The following is a 19,680-nucleotide window of genomic DNA, read 5'->3' as shown; positions in this document are numbered from 1 at the left end:
AGGACCAGGATAAACCTGTGACCGGCCGATGTTGGTGGATCCAATGGCCCGACAATGTCGATGCCCACCCTTTCAAAGGGGGTACCAACGACAGGCAGTGGTTCCAGGGGAGCTTTCAGCTTCACCCCTGTCTTCCCACTAGCTTGGCAGGTTACACACGTCCTACAAAAAGTATCGGACGTAATCCTCATCTGAGGCCAGTAAAAATGAGGGACAAGTCGAGCAAAGGTCTTGTCTTGTCCCAAGTGTCCTGCCAAGGGTATTTCGTGAGCCAGTCCTAATAGGAAGGCTCAGTAACGCTGGGGAACTACCAAGGCTCGGGATGAACCATGCACCGGAGCCTTGGGTTCGCTATACAGGAGTCCACCTTCCCAGTATATGTGGAAGTTCCCCGAATCGTTACCCGCTGCCTGGGCTTCGGCCTGCCGCCGTAAACCCTCAAGGGTAGGGCACTCCTTCTGGGCCCGACAAAACTCTTCCCTAGTAGGTCCTCCCTCCACCTGCCAGTCTGCAGGGGTAGGCAAGCCCTCCAGGGACGTTACATCCCCCTCCGTAGACTCCGGGACCACCTTAGTTGCCCCATCCACCTTTGGAGGGTCAGATGCCGGGGCAGGCTTTCCCCGTCCCCGTCTACCCTTTCCGGCAGCTGGTTGGGCCTTTGTCCCAGGCTCCAACCTCTGTGAATCCCCTCTTCGGGTGGTCACGGACCGAGTGTGGGCACACGTCCACTCAGGGGTTCCCAACATTTCCATGTGGGCCCTGAACTCAACCTCCTTCCACGCCGAGTGTTCAAGGTCATTTCCCAACAGGCAGTCGACCGGCATGGCAGGGCTAATCGCAACTCGTTGAGGACCCGCAACCCCTCCCCACTCAAAGGGGACCTGGGCCACCGGATAGTGACCCTCTCGGTTGTCAGCCATCACAACCGGGTGGACTACATTGGGGACCACCTGCTCTGGGGACACCAGCTGACTCCTTACCATAGTCATGCTGGCTCCTGTGTCCCTCAGAGCCTCCACCCTCTGGGCATTGATGGTGACCCATTGCCTGTACTTAGTAGTATTCGAGGGCATCTGGGTCTTAGGAACCATCTCACAATCCCCTAAGGACACTAGGGTCAGCCCTGCCCACTCACCTCCCTTATCTAGGGGCAACTCCTCCCCGAGCACTACACTCGCCACCCCAGGGGTCTTTCCTCCAATGGGAGGGTGTGGTCTCTTGGGACACTTGGCATCCCCCTTATAGTGCCCAACCTCACCACACTCGTAACATCGGACAACCCTAGGCTGCTGACCACGGTCAGGATAAGGGGGTTTGTGGGGGAACAACCTTAGGAGGGAATCCTACTCCCTTCCCTGGTGAACTCTTTTGGGGGCCTTTAGAGAACTCCCTCTTTTTGTCTTCCCCCCCTTTCTTCTGGGGGGCACCCTGTCCAGCCCCTTGGAAATTCCCTCCAGTCCCTTTTGAGGATACCCGGGTACTCGCCCAGATATCCGCCTCCTCTGCAAGCTTCCTGGGATTAGTGAGCTTGCTGTCTACTAGGTGCTGACGCAGCTCTGGAAAACTTTTCTCGAGGAGATGCTCCTTTAAGATTAAATTGTACAGTCCCTCATAGTCCTTGACTTCACTACCTTGCACCCAGCCCTCTAAGGCTTTCCGGGCATAGTCCAAGAAGTCCACCCAATTCTGAGTGGACAACTTCTGACTACCCCGGAACCTCTGCCTGAATTTTTCAGGGGTCAGTCCGAATTTCCTTACTAGGGCTACCTTCATGACGGGGTACCTGGTCTGGTCTGGCTGTTCTAGCGCTAACAAGGCATCCCTCCCCACCGGAGGCATATACCTATACAGGCCACCCCCCCACTGGGCTTCAGGGACCCCATGGGCTCTTAGAGAAACCTCATAGGCAGCCAGCCATTTTACAATATCATCCCCTATGCCATAGCTAGCAACCACGTCTTTGGGCAGGTAGGGCCTGGACTCTCTCGAGACTTCTCTCGGTATGCTGCCACCATTAGGACTGCTGGGGGTTCCAAGTTGAAGGACTTTGAGCTCTAACTCTTTTAATTGAAGCTCGTGGAGGAACCTCCTCTCCTCCCTCTCCTTTTCCAACCGGGCCAGATCCATTCTAAGCTGTCTCTCTTCCCTCCGATCCACTAGGTCAGCAGAGGCCAGGCTCCCCCCGGAGGCGCTACTTCCCACTCTTGATGGGGCCCTGGACCCAACGTCCATATTACCGCTCCCAGGGGGTAGAAGGACTTCCGGTTCTTCTAGGAGATCTAGTTCTGGTTCTTCTTCCCGTTTCCCGCTAGGGTGGGCCATAACCCAGGCTCTTAAGCTTGCCTGGAGCTCTGTCTTCTTCACCCCCTGCTTAAAGAATACCCCCCGTTCCTGGCAGAACTCCCTCAATTGGGCCGCTGTGTACTCCTCCAGCCTACCCAATTCGAATTCCATCCTACCAAATGGGACCCCAACACAGGAACTTTACTCAAGAAGGGAACATACACAGGACAATTTCAAAAAAATCCTCCAATTAGAAAACAATCTGGAGAAAACTCCAGTCAAAACAATCCAGTGTAGGTGGTGATGCGCGCAAAATTGCCACTAAGCGGATGCAAGCACTGAATAAGTAATCCCACCGCTGAGCACCAATTTGTTAGACCTACGTCTAAGGGGGTAGCTTGGCTCAGGTCACTTGGCTCAACACTCCATTTGGCTTTTTCAGGCCTGCATCTCACTCAGCTCGCAATCCTGCGCCACATCACTCAAAAAGAACACTACACCGATTTTCTTTGTAAAGAGTTACTGAAGCTTTATAACATTTCTTTTCTGATGAGGATTCAGTTCTCAATTCAACAATACAATGGGAACCAATTCATTTCATTTGCATATGAACTTCTCTCTATAGTCTAAGTCCAAACCTGGACGTTCCTGTCCTAGATAATCTTTTCTTTAACTTTCAAAATAAACATTTACAGTACGTTTCAAGACAACCCCTTTGTACACATGTCAGGGTAAACATTTCATTCTAATTTACGGTAACAGTCCCCTCGGAGTAACTCCACTACAACAGATCAGTAGCCCCTCTAGGTGGTCCCACCCGGCGCCTTGGCTCTGAAGGAATTGTTAACCTCCTCACAGACGGCGCTCTGAAGAGCACTCTCCCATTACACAATTCAGCCTATCCCCTGATCTCAACGGGTCTCTCTGGACAGCGAGGTTCATTAACTGCTGGCAACCAGTTTGTTTCCTTCAAGTAGTCCGCTTGTAGGCTACGTTAACGTTGTGCTATTCTCTGCCTAGTTGGCAGTACCTCTAGGCTCTTGCTGGCACCTGATCTCGACCTGTTATCCAATCACCTCAGTCGCACCCTCGGTTGGGCTGAGGTGCCGTTATTTACAGCCAGCACTCGGTTTCCCCCCCGGAACAACACTCGGTTCAACTGGGTCCCCCTTTAGCCTTCAAACATACTTCCCAGCTTACTGTGTACTCTTGTAGTCCTCCTTGAGGATGATGCACCGCTGCCAGTACGAGCGTTCCCTCCTTTCGGGGAACGGGGCTTGCTGCCTGATCCGGATGCAGGAATCCTTCCTACAGGGGAGGGGGGGGGGGGGGGGTCTTCGCACACCCTCCGGACACCTCCCACCAGGGATTACTATAATGCACTCTCCACTCGCAGATGGCACGCCCCTCCTCGTCACTACTGCTGGAAGGCCCGTCCACCAGTCCCCGGGTTCAGTGCGACTCACAGGGTGTGGCCTCCGATCACGTCCGGCAACAGTGGGGCGGCGCTAGGCCCTTCACACGTGATGAGGGCAGCCTCCCCGCCTCACTTCCCGCACTTCCGGAGAGTTGATCTCCTCACGGGCATGGACGCGACGCTCTCTCGCCTGACACACCTCTGGGGCCAATCCCTCCCTCAGGCTCCACAGCGACAGCGGCTCCTGCCGTCGGGCACCAGGTAAACTTCACAACCTTGGGGGGGGAAGAAGGTGGCGGCCAGGGTTTCAAGACGGGTCCTGAAAAGGGGGGGGGCTTAGCGGGTGCCGGATCCCACACTGGAACGGTGACAGAGGTCAGGTAGACTCTTAGGGCTTGGCACGAGCACCTCTTCTATCTGTCAAAGGGGGGTGGCAACACCCAGCCAGTCCTGCAATCCCAGGTAACAATGGATTTGGGGAGTAGGCGGCCCCTGGCGTTAGCTCACTCCCAGGTCCGGTGAGTCAGGGGTTCCACTACCTTCAGACCTTCTCTGGGACGGGGTTCTCCAAAAGCACGGCTGCGCTCAGGGATCGGTCAGGTGGTTGAGGGTGATGTCACTGATAAAGATACCCTGGCAAATCCTGAGATCCGTCCACTCCTTGTCCAGCGCAGCCACCTCCCCACTCACGTGCCTTACTCCCGACTAGCCTGCAGCCTCTTCTCCTCTAAAATGGCCGCCCTCCTGTCACCTCTATTTATCACCTTGGACCTGACTTGCCAGAGAGATCCGGAAGGTTCTGGAACCTCCCATAGCAGTCATGGTCCAGGTGCTGAGGTGACAGTTGGAGCCACCATTTTGTGAATCCTACCTTCCCCCATTATCTACCTCAGTGGAGCATCTTGCGCCTCTTCCTCATGTGAGGAGGAAAAGGCGCCCAGAACCTCTACATCAGCATCCCAAAAAGTTTAGTAGACAGGAAAAATGAGAAGGGGAAAAAGGACAAAAATAATAAAATGAGGAGGGAACTGCCAAAGGGCTGACAGGTCTAACAGGAGGCATCACTAAATTCATCTCTGAACTAGATCCAAGGATCCTTTTGGGCTCATATTCACTGATTGTGTTCCCTCAGGAAGGCTGGCCCTTGACCCTGAAATTCTTTATGGGTTAAACAAAGCGCTTTAAAAATACTTCTTTGCAGAACAGGCAACCAATGCAGTTGAACCAGACAATGGACACCATTTGTCAAGCAAACGTGAGGCACCAAATAAACAGTCTTCATATGGCTAAGGGGGAAGAACACAGCTTGTATATCAATTCTGCATGGAAGTGATGAGGCGAGGGGAACGTATTCCTTTATGTCATGCCCGAACCCTCCCAAACTGGAGACAAATTAGAGCTAAAGCAGACTTCACAAGCATTTATGGACACAAATGTTGTATTTGCCATCAGAAAACAAACAATGTACCTCTCTAAACATGCAGTACGTTTGATAACAGATACTGGCCACTGAGCATAACGCCATGGCATTCGATCTGCATAGTATTTCAAGGATCCCATCAGCCCGGTCACCAAAAAGCTTCTTCTTGTAAAAGCAGGTCTACAAAACATGCTGATTCTCTCAAGAAGTCTTATGGAAAAGTTTAGGCGAGTTGAGAATATGTAGGAGTCAGGGGAGGGGACAGGACTTGGAGATGCAACTGGATGTAGCTTAATACAATTTGTCATGATTTGGCTTTGTGGAAAACAGAATGTGCATCAGTAAAGTGGTTTACAGGCATTGGACTACTGTGCAAATGTTGTGTTAAGGGCAGTTTCTAGAGCGCACGTTCACCAGACGGTCTCTTGGCGCTGGGTTGCCGATACAGCCTTGTTCCACGTCATTATGTTATGTTAAAGGCTACCGGTCAATGAACAATTCAGACATCCGATTTGGAATATCATAGCTCCAGTGGTGACATTTATTACAGGGTTATCAGAAAGCAAGTTTTGGTATACAGGTTTTTTGTTTATGTCAAACTAGTCTTGAAGAGATTACACGTAATAGAGCCTAATTGGTTGCATTGCTCAGTGCACTCCATAACCTGGACAACAATAAGAACTCTCTAATCTTGTGCAGGAATATTTAACTTGAACCTAGAGGCAGACTGTCCATTCCTCTAGAGAGGTGGTTCTTCTCTGCTCCACATATAGCAGTTTTATGTACCCTGGTTTCCTTTTTAGCGTCACAAGGATACACACACTTGTCCCATTTTGATAAGTAAATGCAGTGTTTGAGACATTCTGTTTGATGTGGCTTAAAGTGCTTTTCAGATGCTGATCAAGCCGCCCCTATGTTCATTCACTGCACGGACTAGTTTCTCAAGCCCTAGTTCATTCAAAGCCTAGAGTGTTGATGCAGTTTCTGGGGCTTCCTCCATGCTAATACGCTATCAGGGACCTCACAAAATTCTATCCTAAAACAATTTTATCTCTCAAACCTATTGCAAACACACTGGCCCTGCCGTAATAGGTTAAGATAATACCCAGTAAACTGCACGAAGCACGTCCTTCCAAATGCTCTTACGTTTTGGGCAGTCCCACCAAATGCGAACCATGGTTTCCACACGTCAGGCATTTCCCGCATACCAACTAAACATTCTTTGAAATCTGTTGCATGTCTCGAAGTTGGATCCAATTAAAACCTTGGAAAGGATTCCATTCCTCATGGGCCAATTAACTTCATAACCGACTCTCCCACTGCGGCTCCTATTGTTGTTTCATACTCTCTCCATCATAGTAAAGGGATAGGAAGTAAGAACTTCGGAGTCTTTAGTAATGGGGGGGGGGGGGGGTGAATGAGTGAGAGAGAGCGCGCTCAAGTCTGGTATGTCAGTTATGTTTTGTGGGAGCATGAGTTGAAGGAGTGAATGTTTGGGGGCATAGATTGCAAGCGAGCCCTCACTTCAGAACAATACGAGTAGAGGGCGGTACAGACCAACGAATCAACCCCACAGTTCAAGCATTGATCATGTGGGAGGAGTCGTGCTCGGTGCAGCTCCTTACAGTCTTGAAGATCCAAAGCAAAATATTCTCTGTCAGGGTGGAGTGCTACCTCACTACCCTGGCACAAGCACATTTTTCACAAGTTAAGCCTAGTCAGAGCACAATTTTCAACATTAGATGACAACATAACTGCAAGACAGAACAGGATCTATAACACTAGCACTGGTGTCGAAAAGAAATTGGATTCTGCTGGATGAGAGTTCATTTTTTGAATCCTGGTAGATATGAACTTTGGACCAAATTCTGGATTGGGCAGGACTATCCAATTTTAAAAAAATATATAAAAAAAAAAAAAAAAAAACACACCTTCAGTGAGCATAAGGGCTGGTAGGAAAATTTCGGAACAACTGCAAGCTTAAAAAGGGAACACAGAAGGGTTTTATCCGAGACTAGGCTAGTTTTTGCGCTAGTGGTCCACTGTGTCTTATGGCCTAATCTGCAGAAAAAAAGACATCGTATTTCACACTGTGTCCCTTCAGTTTGACAGCCCATCAATGAGAGACCAATGTACCTCTGCCATGAAAATGCTTTAAGCTGTTTCACATCAGACTAGTTTTTAGGTTGAAGATCAAGTGGACTAAATCTAGATTGTTGTCTCCCTCTGTACAGGGGCTGAGTTTGGCTATCATGGGAGAAAACATGTGTGTAGGGAGATCTAAATTATCGCCCCCCAAAAAAAGTAAATTAATGGAAAGAAAATCATTTGCGGGGGGCTGCGCAACTTTTCAGGGGCTAACCAGGATTTATTAAAGTATTATGACAGTTCATATAGTTTATGCCATAGTGGTTTTGCATAGATGCATCAACTCAAGGTGCACAACTTTAGAGCTTGCTAAAAGAATACATGGTGGCAGACATTCTATCTTCTTGCTAAGGACGACAAACCCATCACATCTATATATACTGCCATCGCCAAAGACGGCAAGGCAAGAGCTGTATAGCAGGCCAAATTAGTTTTTTTTACAGCTCAATGTTTTAGACTGCATGCACATTACTCCAATTAGGCTACAGAAGCTGAATACAATATTGGCTGAACACACATACGCCTTGAATTATGGGCTACTGGGCAGCAATGGGTAACCCAAGCGGCTCCAGGTAGGAGTGACCTGTATGATCTCAGGATTAATCTCCTAGGTTAGAATTATAGAACTAAGAAATACAGAAAGAAATATACATTAACGCGGTTAGTTTCTTGTGGCAAAAGGGAAACAATGTGAAATGTTGGAAATGCAGCAGGGCCCCAGAGTTACTTGTATCTTAAGAACCAATGACAAATTCCAGGTCAGAACCATCATTCTAATGGAAGTGTCCCAGTGATGTGCAGCATCGCAAAAAGCAATTGGCAAAGCCAGTATGCAAGACCTACTGGCTTTCCCATTGCCTACTCTAAATAGCAGGAGATTTCTGTCCACCTTAATCTGTCTGCCGTTAGTGCAGAAAATCACAATATGCCCTTCAACCAAACTGAAATACATGCATCAATACAACATCTCCATAGACCAAGGTGATCTGGGATCAGAAACAGACTAGGCTAGCACTGTGCAGTCTATTTTTGGTGGCATGCGGTGGAAAATCAAGAAATTAACAGTAATACGCTTAGGTGAATTTTTGGCATTTCTAGAGCATCCTGGGAGGTGAGCAGAGACTAATCCTAACACAAAATTCATCTTGGCATTGAATAGTGACACTGTAAGCAGCTGGCCACGGTAACACCATGTAGCATCTAAGAAGTGTCACTATGACTGTTCATTTGACCAAATTTTCAGCCCTTAAAAACAGCGAAGGAAGCACGGAGTAGATTAGATGAAAATATAGCATGGGAAAAGGATGATGGGTCTGAAAGCATTTAAAGCAAATGGTATTTGGAGGGCAGCTGTACATTTTGAAAGTTCCATAGAACTGCTTCTTAGTCACTGGTTCCGTGCCACGTTAACTTGCTTGCCAAATATGCTAGCTAGGCTTACTTTGAAATATTCAGGCAACTAGAAGCAGAACATTTAAATCATGGTTTCAGTAGGCTACAAGCGACGAAAAAGTTGCAAATAAGTGAGATCTTTCACCTTAGCCTTCGTGGGAAGGCAGGAACTAAACAGTGTAAGCGGGGCACGGGCATAGCAACAACTGGTGGATGGTAATGTATGAAATATCAGAGTGTCAGGGCTTCTCCTGTATAGAGTTAGTAGCAGGGTTACTCACATAAAACACAACTCCATGGACATTTTCAGCACTATCCACAGATTATTACAAATCTTGCTGTCTTTTGAATAACTCTGCCTTAAGGTATTATGTAACACTTCCGAAGGAAAAATCAATGAGGCACATTGTCTCACTGCAGGCTACAGTTCCTAAATCTTTTCCAAAACTAGTCATTTGCCGCATTTACCACACAATCCATCATTTGCTAGATAATCTTCACATTTTTGCAAAAACACTCATTCCTTGACTGGTCAACTTTGATGCTTATTGCTAGATCTGGGTGTTAAACTGATACTAACTGATACTAATGCGGTAAATCCTTTTCTCAGTGTTAACCTGTGTAAAAAAGAAAAAATAATATCTACAAACACAAAATGCAACTAGAGAGAGTTTCCGAGGACATTGGCCCAGCAGGAGTATGTCGTCCAGGTACACAATTATGCAAACGCCAGCAACCCAGATTGCGAGACCCTATTCTTTCAGATTAACATTACGAATAACTACACGTTTAAGGGCCTTTTGATATATAGACCACCTAGGGCTAAAACACCATTGACACAACTGCTTAGCCCATTTCTGGAATCCAGTGTGAAAGGCTCTGATTTTACCGTTCTGGGCGATTTCAACTTACATCTAGAGAAGAGTTCAGACACAGGCACAGCTACACTGAAAGATGCATTGGCCAACCTAGCCATGGAACAGATTGTTAAGCAGAACACCCACAAAGCTGGGCACACTCTCGATGGGATTTTCACCTCCAATACTGACATTGAGCTATTAGAAATTCTACCGGTTCCCTGGTCAGACCACAAGGTAATAACATTCACCATAAATGTGAAAAAAGTTCCAATTATACCCGCCCCGCCACCTAAGAGCGCCTCATATCTCGATTGGTCTAGGATAGATTCCACTAAACTAAAGGAGCAGCTTACACTAACAATTCCTGAGATGGAACCAGACATTAACATTGCTACAAATCAAATTTCGAGCTGGATAAGGTCAGCCGTTAAGGTAGTAGTCCCTCAAAAAAAGCTACATCTAGGAGGAAAACCCCTTCTCAACCATGGTTCACTGACTCACTAAAGGCACAAAAGCAATACTGCAGAAAGGTCGAGAGGAGATGGAGGACTAACTATGATAAACGGTTGAAAGACTAAATATAAAACCTCTCTGCCCATTTACAAAAAATACTAGAAGAAAAAAGCAAATATTTTATTCGAAAAATAGACGAGGCAAAAAATTCTAGTAAAGAACTCTTTACTACTGTAAAAAAAACTAACAAAAATCGATAGCGACAAACAGGCAGTAATTAGCTCTGAATTTTGTAATACTCTGGGCCAATTTTTCATAGATAAAGTGACCTCAGTCTACGAGTCCTTCAAACTGACCGACAAGCACTTTCCTACACGGTCAAACACAGAACCCAAAGAGGAATCTCTCCCACTAAAGCAGAATCCCTGTGTCCACTTTCCGCCACCTTCAGTGGAACAGATTCTTCAAACAGTTAAGACTACCAAGTGCGGTGGCCTAACGGACCCTTGCCCACCGAAGATAATGCATCTATTTCCTGAGCTGGTGAGCAAACAACTAGGAAGATTATTCTTACAAATAGCAAAATCAGGCCACTTCCCATATACATGGAAAATCACCTCTGTGCTGCTACTTCTAAAGAAACCAAATCTGGACCCTCAGGAACCCGGGAACTACAGACCTATTGCGAGAATTCCTTTCGCCGCAAAAGTTCTGGAGAAACTATTGAATAAGCAGCTGGCCCTTTGCCTCTCGGATACAAATGCCTTAGACCACTCGCAATTTGGTTTCCGAGAGGGACATGGAACGGAAACAGCCCTGCTCATGGCAGTAGAGGAACTCAGGAGTGTTCTGGATGCCGGAGGAAAGGCTGCCTTGATCCTTTTAGATCTCTCGGCGGCCATTGACACAGTAAACCATGATACACTCCTGATCCGACTAGCTGAAGCTGGAGTTCATATGTCGGCTCAATCACTGCTAGCATCCTATTTGTCCAACAGAACTTTCACAGTGGAGCTAGGAAAGGCGAAATCAAAATCTTTTAACTCTCCGTGTGGGGTACCCCAGGGATCCTCTTTAAGCCCTACTCATTTTAATTTGTATGTAGCGCCTTTAGCAGCAAATATTAGGAATTGTGGGTTCTTACCTGTCTCTTATGCAGACGACACCCAAATAGTGGTATCAATCGAAAATAATGTCAAAGAGACGGCAGAAAAATTTCAAAACTGCATGATACGAGTCAATCAATGGATGCAGAGTAATTGTTAAAGTTAAATGGAGATAAAAGCGAAGTCATGCTGCTAGTGACAGATATGAAAATTTGGTCCCCGGAGTGGTGGCCAGACAGTTTAGGCCACTGCCCATCTCCGGTAAACAAAGTGAAAAATCTGGGGGTAATACTGGACAACAAACTGACATTTGACGCCCGTCTAACAAACTGGCATCAACCATTTGGTACATCCTGAAAATAATAAGTAAGCTCCTGCCATTTATCTCCCTGGATTCCCGCAAAACAGTGGTAACAGCCCTGGCCTTATCAAGGCTAGACTATGGGAACGCTCTATCTGCTGGGGTACAGGCTCAGCACTTAGCAAAACTACAACGCTTGCAAAATGCAGCAGCAAGGTTGGTACTGGACATTCCCAGGTTTGAGCCGATTGCACACAGACCAAGTTCCCTACACTGGCTCCCAATGAAAAAAAGAATGAAATGTAAGTCTGTATGTTTGGCCTATAAGGCCAGTTTATAAAAACTCATTTACGATTGTATAAGCCATCCAGGAATCTCCGTTCTAGCCAAGCAAAACTTATTCAGATCCCAAGATAGAAACACGTCAGGTTGGGGGGGGGGGGGGGGGTCAGCTTTCTGTTACACGCAGCAAGGGCCTGGAACCTTCTCCCAATCACAATCAAAAATAGCCCTTCCATGCGGTCATTCATGAAAGAGGTAAAAACCTGGCTGTTTTCCTCCAGTTAGACCCAAGTCGTGACAGATCCCTGGTATTCTCTGCATCTACCCAGCACCAAGACACCCATGGGCAAACGCGCGCTTTATAAATTCTTAAATCAAATCAACTCCCTGCACCCGAAGGTACTCAAAGACAGGGTTGAGAACATTCGTGAAGCACCAAGGGGCGGAGGAGAGTCCAAAAGAGTGGCAAACTAGAGAGTCTGGTGGTGCCGGTAAAGCTCGAGGAACTGCAAAAAAAAGAATTAAAAAAATAAAAATAAAAAATAAATTTAGAAAAGTTGAGGTCGAAGTCGACCAGCCAGTCCCCGGGGCACAAGACGTCTCAAAGCAGATGAATCCCTTCTATTTTGAAGTGACAATACACCAACCACTTGTTGAATTCTCGAAGACTGATGACCAGCCTCTGGCCCCACACGGTCTTGACTACCAGGAAAATGTTGCTTATGAACCCATGGAGATGGGGAACTGTGTGAGAAATAGCCCATTTGGAAGGGAGGGCAGCTACCTCTGCATCTACCAACCCTGCCTGGTGGTCCGAGAACTGAATGGCCCGTGGGCGAGAGCTTTGTCTGGGGGAGACGTGAAACTATATTGAATCCTTGGATCATTTGAGCGAGCAGTTAGGCTCAGAGGGCAGAGCTAAGCATTTATTGCACACACAAAGGCAGTAAGTGAGACACTACAAACATTCAAACACAGGTTTATGAAAATAATATTTTTATATTAAATACCAAGTTAATCTAATGGGGGGGGGGGGGGGTGAGGAGTACTTTGTGTTATGAATTTCTACAGGTTTCAAACGTTAACATAGTTCCAATTCTGGATCTGTAATGTTCTCCTATGGGGAAAAGCATATGCTGCATTCAGGCACTTGATAGCAACTCACGGGACCTTTCTCCTGGACTTAAGGAGAGGTCCAAGGCAACACCAGCAGATCACCTTGGGCAGCCCTGGGACAGCCGGGTGCAGAGGTGTATTGGTCTGGTCGAAAAGAGGCTGAAAGTTTGGACTGGGGCTAGTCTGGTGGGTTTGGTCCTTGAGATGCTTGGGCATGTAGGGATGCCATTGGTCCACTTCTCCTTGGGCTGTAGGGCTCAGGTTAATTGGTGTCTTGAGGCGTTGAGTCCTACTTCCTATGGGAAGTTGGCATAACCCTGACCCAGAGGACCCAATTCCACCAAAAACCAAGATGGTCTAATTTTCCTAGTCGGTGTACATCAGGTAGCTGTCCTTAGGGTTGGTACTAACCTGAGGGAGACCACACACTTCCTGACTAGCTAATTTTTCCGCCTGTCCTAGTGCCAGATGGGCCCTGGACAGAAGGTGACGTTTCCCCTCTTTTGTGAAGCCTTGGGTCGCATATCAAAGGCTGTAGAGGCCTTTGAAGCCTCCTGCCTTGTTAAGCTGATTTACTTAGCCATCCTACTTGGAGGAGGAGTAAACACCTTCTGCCGGAGCAGGAATTATTTCTGTCCTCTAAGAGTGGGGCTCTCACCCCCTAGGGGGATCAGTAACTTGTCTGTGGTGGCAGGTGGTCTGCACCAGTCAGCCAAGACACTAGAGAACTAGTAAGGTTCAGGGGCATCTCTAATGTACTCTCTGGAAGCATGCATTAATAAATGCATCACTGAAATCAGTGTGGGTTTACTAATACGAGATGTTTGATACCAAACACCATAGGTTTCAGTGAAGCCATTACGTAGCTGAGAAACTCGTATTTACCAGGCCCAGTACATATTTTAAGATGGCTTCACTGTCCACTTGTGCGGTCAGCAATTGACCTGCCGAGCACAGGGGCATATCTGGTCATACAGATATGTCCTCGCATGTAATATGATGCACACTGCCGTAGGTCTGTAAGGCCTGCTGCAGGGGCGACTTACAAATATTACATGCAGTGTTAGGGGAAATGGCACATAGGGTGTGTGCCATGCTGCATTTTAACTTTTTAGAGCACTTGTTCAACAGCCTGCAGTGACAGCCTGCCTGAGATTGGTGCTGGGTCCCTTAGAGTGGCACAATATATGCTGAAGCTCTTAGGTGCCCTATAGTACCTATGCCCAAAGTACCAGGGGTACCACTTACTAGGGACACAGAGGTGCTAAAGGCCTGTTAAGCTGGGTATCAGATGGCCAGTTACCTTGTTTTGGGGAAAGAACACTGCCACTGGGGACCTGGTATGCATGAAACCAGTGTACTTCAGTCAAAGTTGCATCAAATACCAGGCAAAAAGTGGGTTGACTACTGCAACCAAAACCCAGTTTCCTACAGTGAGGAAGAATGAATGCAACTAAAACTATCCTCCTATGACAAAGCATATGACTGGCAAGAGCAGAAGGCCAGTATCTTACTCAGCGGGCCAATGTGAAACTTCACAGGAAAGTAATTTTCCAGTAAAGATGCTGGTGGGGCTTTCTGCATAGGCCGTAACTGGTGCAAAAGCAGAGGGCAGTGTCCTGAGCTGGCCGATAGAAAGCACGCTTACATTAGAACCAGCTCCTAATATCTGGATACAACGTTTTCAACTTAGGAGCTGTTTTGCAATAGCAATTAAGTATCTGTGGCAAACTCCAGACGTTAGAGTTGGAGGAGTTTGCAGTCATTACAAAACCACTTATGGGCTTCAAATATGGTTATGATTAGTAAGTTTGGTCATTTGGTTTGCACTCCTGGAAGGTTATCTTCAGTTAGCGCAAGGTTTCTTATCGTGAGCAACAGCCTGATAGTGTGAGTCTATTGCGAGGGTCCGCTTTCCTCCTGGCTTATCAAGTTAACAAATTGTGGCATTTTCCCAATCTGAATTACACTTCCTTGCTTGTCAAGGTCAACTGTGTGCTGCAATTTCAACCACCCCGGTTCAGTATAAATAAAAAGCTGTACTGTTGTACAAGAATGCAAATTTTACTGATCAGCTTATTAAAACGCAAAGAGTTATTTGTTCAGGTGTTTTATACAGCGCCAGACGTTGCCATTTCAGTGCTGTAGCCATAGGAGTAACAAAAAGCTCCATCATAGCTTTTTTGTTTTTGATAGCGGGAGGGAGGGAGGAGGCAAGCAACACAGGGCAGACTAAACTCATGCACTTTTATGGAGTGCTTCCACAACAAGAAAAATACAGCTCCTAAAGAGCGAACAATGGAAGGACATTAGGCACAAAAACAGTACAAGCTATATGCTTCAGGGGAGGGCAAACCACAAGAAGAGGAAGTGAAACCAGCATGAACTGACCAAAGAGAAGCAGGCAATTGAGAGGGACAATGAAGCCAACAAATGGTAAGCAGTGGGCAGGCTCTTTGCCCCCTGTAATTAAACAAAATGTCTTGTAAGCGGCAGCACATAATCGAACTCAGGCAAGACTTAAAAAGCAGGCAGTATGATATGGTGTGCTGTCAGGTGCTTAGTGGACAAGAAGGTGCATTTTTTGGAAAGACGGTCTCTCCAGAAAGCACTGTGGTTTCTGGGGGCAGGCGGAGGTGCTCAGCCCTTCTAAATAAAGCGGACATGATGGTAATTGTAAAGGGTAATTACCATCTTCTTATTTGCATTACAGTAAAGGCACCCAGTGCCTTACTTAGTCTGCCTAGTCAACACTCCGTTATACAAAACAGATGTCACGGTCAGGCAGACCAGTCAGTTTTTCATAGGCACCTGCGCTAGTGTGTATGCACCAGTTATATTGTGCCCGATAGAGCACTGAAATGTAAGCAGCCTTTGGGCTGCCATGCTGCCAGCCAGGCTCTGCGATACTTGGGGTCCTCGGTGACCTCCCAGTAATGACGCAATGCAGCATCACATTTTAAAGCAGCCCCGGGCGTGTACAGCTTCAGCCTTGTACTGCTGCTTGTGAGTAATCTACAGCTGCCTCTCACCACCCCTTTCTTTCCCAAGAAGTCACAGAGCGAAGAGTTGGGGAGGGGTTGCAGCCTTTGGAAGAGGGCCCAAAGTCACAGTCATGAGCCTCAACTCATGGCTCCTAGTGGCAGGGTAACGTCCTGCATACTATAAACAGAATACACTGTGCATACTTTTTCCCCTAGTGCATCTGGTTGGAGCATTACAGCCAGCGAGAGGATTTCTGGAGCTGCCAACTTGTGAAGCAGAAAAACCGCAGGCTCTATCTGCAACACTAACTGGACGAGAACGTTGTTTGGGTAAGTGGTCGCCGCTCCATCACTCTATCCTTTCTCTTTCCCTCCCTTCCTCTTGCCCTTACTTTTCATTTTCTAACTAGTTGTTGTACTGTTGCGCTCTTCTCCTTTTCCCGCTACTTATGTAAAGCCTGCAGCATGAAATAAAAAAGTAACTTGAATTGGCTTAAATCAGCAAAAGCTTTGTAAATGGTGCCAGGCTGAGAAGAAATTATAAATGATGCTTCTGAAAGTCATATATCCTGGACTATTGCATTCCGTTTCTAGAAAGGAAGTTACCCAATTACATTAGACAACTTACTTTTTAAATACAAACGTATGTGCTGGATAAATGACCACTTTTCAGAAAATTGTTCATGGTTGCTTTACAGTCTGGCAGAATTTAGAATGCGGCCTCATAACATGACCCCTGCTCCAATTAAATGCACTCCCCTCTGGAGCACTTCAATTGGAGAAATAGAGCAACATTCACACATTAATATATTACCAGTGCAGTGTAAGCTCTGTACGTGGCCCAGATTATAAAGGACCATTATAATCTAAAGAAGTCAAACACAATACTGGTACTATGAACTCCCATATTTTAAAGTGCTTTCATTTGTGATAATGAATAAAAACAGAGTTTTTGTGAAATACAATATTTGTCTAAGATCACATAAAAGTGGAGAAGCCCTGATTTATCCAGATTTTCTGGTTTCACTTTGTACAAATCAGCCACTGAATGGGTATCTAGTAGTCTTTCATTGTGTACAGGCTTTGTTTTTAACCTCTTTGTGCAGTTTTTGTGATGTTGAAACTCGACCTGAAGGTATTAAAGTACTTTCCATGAGCACCAACTACACTGCACAAGGTCACATTCCTTTTTTATAGGCACAGGGGAGAGCAAGTGATTTGCTTTGAATCAAAAGATGGTAAGGCAACGCCAAGAATTTAACCTGTTCATGTGGTTCCCCAGTTGCAAACTCAGAAGCTCTGCCTGGAACACTACATCTTAGGTAGAGGGAAGATGGGAGGCTGAAGTCAGTAAAATTACTGTATTTTTTGCCCATTTAGCACAGACCGTGCTGAAAGCTACACCAAAATACACCATTTTCTTAGGAAGACACCTTCCGAAACCCTCCTCTCAAAATGTCAGACCTGCTCACTTCTGTCCCAGGCAGTATACTTTATCCAGGCAGTATACTTTATTCATTGCTCTTACGACTCCTCTTTCAAATTCTACCAGCCGCCACTGCCTAAAAGATAAGGTCCAAAAGAAGATGCTAAATACTTAATGCGTTGCAGTGGAACCGCTGCTGATTTTTTGTTGTAATGCAAAGAGACAGACTACTCATTATTGAAATTGCTGCTTGGAAATTCATGATAACTTTGTTGTGAATGGGGGGGGGGGGGGGGGGGGGGTGGCAGTAGACAGGAGAATGACTAGCATTTAATGGACTCTTCCAGGGCCTCGAGGAACAAAAGCTTCCATACCTCTTTTTTGCACCTTGTTGTACAGGAGTTGCCTGGCTCTTAGGTGAAGCTTGCTCTGAAGTAGAAGGCTCTTCCAGATCCTACTTTGCCAAAATTATTTTAGATAGGAACCAAATGTAGGCATCTTTTGGGTTTAGACACAAAAACATACACAACGTTCATGTGGTATGTTTTAAGGTTCAAGGACTGAGTCATGAACATGGATGGGGGTCTACTAGAGTTTACTTAGATGTCTATGATTCAATGGTATGCGAGTGAAGTTTCCTTAAAAACAGTAAGCATGCTACCACTTCACTCAACTCTGAACAGGAGTCATTGTGATACTTATGCGTCCAATCTTGTTCCTCTACATAAGGTACTAATCCATGTTGAACGAATACAATACTAAAGCAGAGGTAGATGACCCCCCCTCCCTCAATCGCTTTACCTCTGCTGTGAAACACAGTTAACAGAGTCTAATGATGTAATAGACTGCTCCTTAACTCAAAGCTGGATACATTTTTGAACTGCATGTACTAGATATTTGTGGACTACAAGGCATTCTCCTAATGTATTGATGGCTGGTAGACAATTAACACAATGTATGATGGTATTTCTAAAGATTTGTTTATACAGGAAAGTCACTTCATGAACTGTGAAGGCATTCAGAGGAGAACAAATACAGCTAACTGTGGGAAATCGCCACAAAAACCATGAAAGTCTTATTATAAATTCCAATTCAAAGTTCAGTAGTGATAGAGCCCAGTATTTAGTGATCCTTTTCAGGGGAGCAGAAAGATGAATTAATCGCCAACTGCTAAAGCTGGGCCCTCTTTAATAGCAAAGTTAGCCCAAATTCTTTGAAATACAGTGCACTTTTCTCTAGGGAATGCTCTGCTGCTCATCTGCACTTTTTGTACATTCTTCCCATTTTGAAAAAGACAGGAAAAGATTTAAAGACTGGTAAAAATTCAAATTACCCCTACAAATGATTTAAATTTAGACGAAGTATGTAAAAATATAAATGGAAGAAAATGTGTCTTAGTTTGGCATAAATTCAATCATAAAAGACACAAAAGAAAAAAACAGAAGAGCAGTTTGTATCCGTGTTTCAGAATTCACAACGGTTGTATAGATGTTCCTATATTTGCACCATAGTATAAATACTGCCCTATCTAGGAGTGCCTTGCTGAGTTATTGAAGAGACGAAGCATATACAGACTTACATCTCAGCTTCTACAGAGGACACAATCGAGGATTCTACAAGGACCAGTCTTGGGAGCACAGTGGTTGAAAATGGAGTTCTGGGTGCCACTAAATGCCATCCCTGAAATAGATCCTAACCTTTACCCACCTTGCATGCAGCATTTCCAGAGTTTTCAGTTACACAAAAATCAGTTTTCAAATCTGAACTACAAACAAGAGTGAACAGTGTTATGGAGGATTGTCTTCAATCTGATATATTCAAATGGTTTACCTTGTCTTTGGAAAACATGGTTTTGGGGTGTTCATCTTGGGTCCTAGACTGCCATGTGAGGTTGGCAAGTGCAGTGAGGCACATTTCCTTCAAATCTGCAAATAAAATATAGTGACAAGTTTATAAACAAATTATAACAAAGTTTTACAATTACACTGTAGTCTAATATCCCAACAGCAAACAGTTCATGAGCACCAAGGAATGCTACAGTATAGAGGAAGCTAACTAAATAATGAGCTCACTGTTGAGGACTTTAAAATGGTCTTGAAATGGCTCGGCTTATCCTAAGGCATGCAAGGTTGACTTTTCTTAGCAGCCAAGCATCAATGCCCTTGAGCCAGTCACTACTCAAATTGACTTAATATAGTTGGTTACTGTTGAACATCCTAGCCTTTTGCCATTCAAGCTCAGTAGTATGGTTCAAAGATGTGCTTTAAGTAGGGCAAACAGGAAAGGTTCTATCATTCAACATAACTTTTTGGTCGCACCCCTATATGGGGGTCGGTAAGGTCAACACGCAGAGAACTTAGTCGGGCCTTAGCTTTAAACAGATTGATTTCAGATTATTTAAAGAGAAAGAAGGAAAAGGAATATGCTACTTACCAGTATGCATCTGTTCTTGGCATGTAGAGCTGCAGAGTTGTACACTTAGCATAGATCGC

General features: G+C 45.7%; 1 protein-coding gene across 2 annotated transcripts in view; it reads right to left on the bottom strand.

The window, feature by feature from the left end:
* Positions 1-19,680, bottom strand: part of ASH2L (ASH2 like, histone lysine methyltransferase complex subunit) — a 134,876-nt gene that overhangs the window by 57,334 nt on the left and 57,862 nt on the right. For both annotated transcript variants that reach the window (XM_085634971.1, XM_085634972.1), the window contains exon 5: positions 19,019-19,113. In XM_085634971.1, coding sequence (XP_085491097.1) covers positions 19,019-19,113 — 95 coding nt within the window. The remainder of the gene's footprint in view (positions 1-19,018; positions 19,114-19,680) is intronic.

This window comes from Triturus cristatus, chromosome 11 (genome assembly GCF_964204655.1).
Source record: "Triturus cristatus chromosome 11, aTriCri1.1, whole genome shotgun sequence".
In the NCBI taxonomy this organism is placed as follows: Eukaryota; Metazoa; Chordata; class Amphibia; order Caudata; family Salamandridae; genus Triturus; species Triturus cristatus.
The sequence above is the reverse complement of the archived record's forward strand: the minus strand, read 5'-3'. Positions and strand labels throughout refer to the sequence as shown.